Source organism: Balearica regulorum, chromosome 26, assembly GCF_011004875.1.
Source record: "Balearica regulorum gibbericeps isolate bBalReg1 chromosome 26, bBalReg1.pri, whole genome shotgun sequence".
Taxonomy (NCBI): Eukaryota; Metazoa; Chordata; class Aves; order Gruiformes; family Gruidae; genus Balearica; species Balearica regulorum.
In genome coordinates, this window is record NC_046209.1 from 3128759 (window position 1) to 3132948 (window position 4190).

The 4190-nt window shown below is 50.6% G+C and overlaps 1 protein-coding gene across 1 annotated transcript; it reads left to right on the forward strand.

Moving 5' to 3' along the window:
- The first annotated feature begins 298 nt into the window (after positions 1-298).
- Positions 299-2921, forward strand: UQCR11 (ubiquinol-cytochrome c reductase, complex III subunit XI). Its single transcript, XM_075776638.1, has 3 exons — positions 299-423; positions 1111-1245; positions 2653-2921. The coding sequence occupies exons 1-2, from the start codon at positions 374-376 to the stop codon at positions 1229-1231; spliced, it is 171 nt and encodes a 56-aa protein (XP_075632753.1). The 5' UTR covers positions 299-373; the 3' UTR covers positions 1232-1245; positions 2653-2921.
- Positions 2922-4190: the final 1269 nt, after the last annotated feature.

Consider the following 4190-nt stretch of genomic DNA (forward strand, 5'->3'; position numbering starts at 1 on the left):
CCACTGACGGGCACTGGGAAACTGCTCTGGAAAGGGGCCGCTTCCCTCCAGCACGGCGGATGAGCAGCAGTCCCAGCTCCGTCCCCACACCGGAGAGGGGACACGGACCTTTCAGGGGCTCCGGGGTGGGGACGGTCCGTGGCCCAGGGCCCGTGTCCCCCCTGCAGACGGTGTGCGGGCTGGTCGCCAAGGGGCCATGAGGGGCGACGGCCGAAGGGGGGGGGGGGGGGTGGTTGCCATGACAACGCCGCTTGACTCAGGCAGCGCCGCGGGCAGCTCCCTTCAGTGCGCACGCGCGGCACGCGGGGGCCTTCGTGGCGCAGCGGCGCGGTCGCGCAGGCGCAGTGGGGGTGACTTTGAGGCCGGCGGCGGGATGCTGAGCAAGGTGCTGGGGCCGCGCTACGTCCAGCTCTTCCAGAACTGGTGAGGGCTGGCCCGGGGCTGGCTGCTCCGGCCCGGGGCTGGCTGCTCCGGCCCGGGGCTCCTTCGCACTGGGCCTCGGGTGTGCGGGACGGGCCGCGACCCCTCTCTGCGCACCTGAGGAGCCTGAAGGGTTTCCCGAGGCCTTCCCGCTCCCCTCCGCCTTGTTCCGCGGCTCTGTGGCCCGCTGACCCCGCCGGGGCCGGCCCCGGAGCAGCGCTGGGGCTGGGGCTGAAGGGCGGATGGGGGGGCGGGTCTGCGTGGCGGCGGCAAGGCTGGGGTGGGTTTGGCCTCCGGGTTGCTCCGGCTGTCCTCGATGTCTTTCGGAGCTGTGAATGTCGCGGTGCTGGTGGGTGCCGCTTTGCAGGTTGCGTGAGGGAGAGTGAAGTGGCCTGCGGGCCAGGGTAGAGGGGATGTGAGCTGTAGCAGGAGAAGAGTTAAACAAGTAAGTGCGTCTTTTCTTAACTTGGGAGCGCCCTCTGTAAATAAAAGCATATCAACCCTCTCCTGTAAAATACCTTGACTGTACTGGGGACTAGTACTTTTCTGTGTACGTGGGATTCAAGACTTCTGCCAAGCTTTTTTCTTGATTGAAATTACTTTCCCAGGTACCTTACTGATGAGCGTTTGCAGACCTTTCACAGCGGAGAATCAATGTTGTTTACCTGCGCATGTGTGTCTCTCCTTTAGGACTCCCACCCTCGTTACGTGGGGTGGTGTAGCTGGGACTGGTTTAATATGGCTCACAGACTGGAAGCTGGTCCTTCAGTATGTTCCTTACATCGGGGGCAAGTATAAAACTGAAGATTAAGCTTCCCTCTAATGGTAAGTTTTGTTTGTGCGTCTCTTAGCTTAAGTAGTAGTGTTGCACTGATGTGTTTGTCCAGGACACGATCGTATTGTTGGTCCAAAACAATTTGATTGTTCAGGATTTTGGGTTTGTTTTTTTTTTTTTTTATATAGGGCTTCACAGGGTGCCAGAAGGATGAAATATTAATAAGATTATGTTTTCAAGTGATTATTTTGCAAGCAGTGGATTTTTCGCAATGTAACATGGTTCTTGAGAAGTCAAATCAAGTGTTCTGTGGCAATTTTGACAGATCTGTTAACTTCTAGTCGTAGGTAGAATGGCTTCAAGCTCATGACTAGTTTTGTTGCTAGGCAAATTCAGACTCCTTTCTGTTCCTTGCAGCTGTTATTAAAAGTAAGTTGAATGTTCAGAGACGGTTGCTGTGTACTGCAAATTCATTGGAAAATTGGCTTTCTCCAGGTTTCCCCCCCCGCCTTTAATTGCATATGAAATGTGCTGTTCTGAATCTTCTATAAGACTGACCATCCATAAAGCTAGAGCAGCAATTAGACAGTACCCTCTGTTGGGCCTCTAAACGCTTATTTGTGTAGTAGGCAGGCTTAGAACTTTTTTATTCTTTGCTGCAGATAGAAGGAAGTTAGGAAGATTTTTACCTTGCGTTAAAGGATGCTGATGGAAAAAGGCCCAGAGGAAACTATATACATCTCAGTACTTGTTTTTTCCAGCCAGAATAACAGTTACTTTCATTTACAACATTTAAATGCAAGATCCTTGCCTTCAAGCTACACAGTATTTTATAGGGAAATCAGCAAATCTGGAAGTCACAGAACAAATCATTAGTACTTCTGTAAGTCTCTTTTTCCAGAGATGCTTGTTGCAGTTTAAACAATTTACTGTGTCTTCCCCATTTTCAAAATACGTATCACAGATCCTTGGTGTCACCAAAGGATGAGAGAAATTTTTCACGAGTCTGCTGCGCTCATAGCATCCCAGATGACCAAAGATGTTTATGGACAAGTCAGTAGAAAAGCTCTCAGGTCACGTAGAGGCAATTAAATGACTTAGTAAGGGCTCTCTTTACTTAAAAATTGTCTTAGCCAGTAGCAGGACTATGACATTCCTGAGACCACAGCTTATGTTCTGTTTTGAAGCAAGAGCTTTGATGCATCGTTGTGCATAAATCATCTGGAAAGAGCATACTGCTGTACAGGAGCAGAGAAAGAGGATGTTTCTGTGGTGGCCTGTGATTCCTTCCAAAAAGTTTATTGGCCTGTATGCCTGCTTTCTGCTGTGCCTGTATCGGCTTCTGTAACAGAAACTTCTGGCCCAATACTGGAGGCTTTTGAAATTTGTCTGTAGCGTTAGCTGCTGTCACACTTTGCAGGAAGCACTGCTTAATGACTGCTTTGTGTTTATTGTAGGAAACTTATTGCTGGATAGAGTGTGTTGGAGCCATCCGTCCGCTGAGACCCTGCTTTGAGGTGAACTTGAAATGCCCAGTACAGATTCTACTACAGGTTGCGGTGTCCCTCTGTCTGCCACAAACAGTTCTGACCGCTTGGTTGTGAACAAATTTAACTTCACTGGCCAACCTTCCTAGTAGTCTTCCTCTGATCACTTTCACAGCAGATCTTGTTCTAATGGGAGTAATTTATAAACCTGATGTACAAAATAAACCGAGTGAATGATGTTTTGGGGGTTTTGTGTTACCTTCTTAGTCCATGTTCTTTACCCTAGACTGCTGGTTTGGGTTACATCTCCAGCCTGGTGGAACGTGTGTCCTAAGGCAGGCACGTTTGCCTCTCTTCCTGCGCAGATTCCTCAGGCATCGACCAGTGGCTGCTGGGACGCTGGGTGGATGAGCCTTTTGTTTGTCCCCGACTAGTTGTTGCTCCTCACTCAATACTGCTGTAGTTCTTCAACTGTTCTTAGCAACGTGTTGATTTTAAGCTAATATTCCTAGATCAGTAGCAACCGTGGACTCTTGCATGCAGTTAATTTCTCACAGCCAATATTGCAGAGTTTCATGGTAACACAGATTCCTGGCATTTAGTGTAAAGCAAGGTTTTGTTTCTTTTTAACATCGATTTGTGGACCCCTTAAGCTGTCTGGTTGGGCACACACCATTTTAAAGCACTGTGTGCTGTCTGAAAGCAAGCTGGCTTCTCTGGCTTCGTCTAGGGGCTCAAGGAAGGCAGTCCACAAACCCTGGGAGGCTTTCAGCGTACCAGGGTGAAAACACCAGTGGTTTAGAGACCTGCTCAGTTACCTTCTTAACATGGGTTTTGAGTAGGAAAAGAATATTTATCTATACTTGTCGTGGATGGAATCATGCAATTCACTCGTAAGAGAAGCAACAATAGACTTTGATGTAAAACAGCGAGGTAACACGGTTTGATAGTGAATGTGACGGTGGTGTAACAAGATGCGATGGCAGGGTACGCTGGATTATTTACTGCACAGAGGACGGGGCAGAGCAAACTGTCGGGGAGACCCTCCCGTGGAGTCAGGAGGTTCAGAGAGGACCCCCCTGACTCTTAAACCCTTCTCAGAGAGGGGTCTGGGCGCAGCTGGATCCAGTCCTAGTCCCAGACTTGATCAGCAGTTCACGTCTAAAGGATTATATATGCGCAATCAATCCTTTCTATCGCTGCGCTAGGATTTCGGAGTGTAGCGTGCCGTTAGTCACTTCCCAAGGATCTGTCGGGGCCAGGAGTCCCTCAGCCTGGAGGAGTAACCCTGAGAGGTCCCTGCTCAAGGGGAGACCCTGGTGTGCAGCCCGCTGCCGGGCAGGAGAGCTCCCGGGGCCCTGAGCTGGCCGCTAGTGACAGTGAGACCATCCACTTAGCGTCATATTTACACACCAGTGAGGTCGCCGTTCCTGGCAGCCCTCGGCTACCGCGGGGCCATCTGTCTGTCCCCCAAAGCCCAGCGTAAGCTGGATGCGGCCGTCACGACC

Bases quoted from the DNA above. Each gene is read 5' to 3' on its own strand.
- UQCR11 (XM_075776638.1), top strand. From the start codon at position 374: ATGCTGAGCAAGGTGCTGGGGCCGCGCTACGTCCAGCTCTTCCAGAAC. The intron at 424-1,110 runs GTGAGGGCTGGC...TCTCTCCTTTAG, and splicing joins GTCCAGCTCTTCCAGAACTG to GACTCCCACCCTCGTTACGT.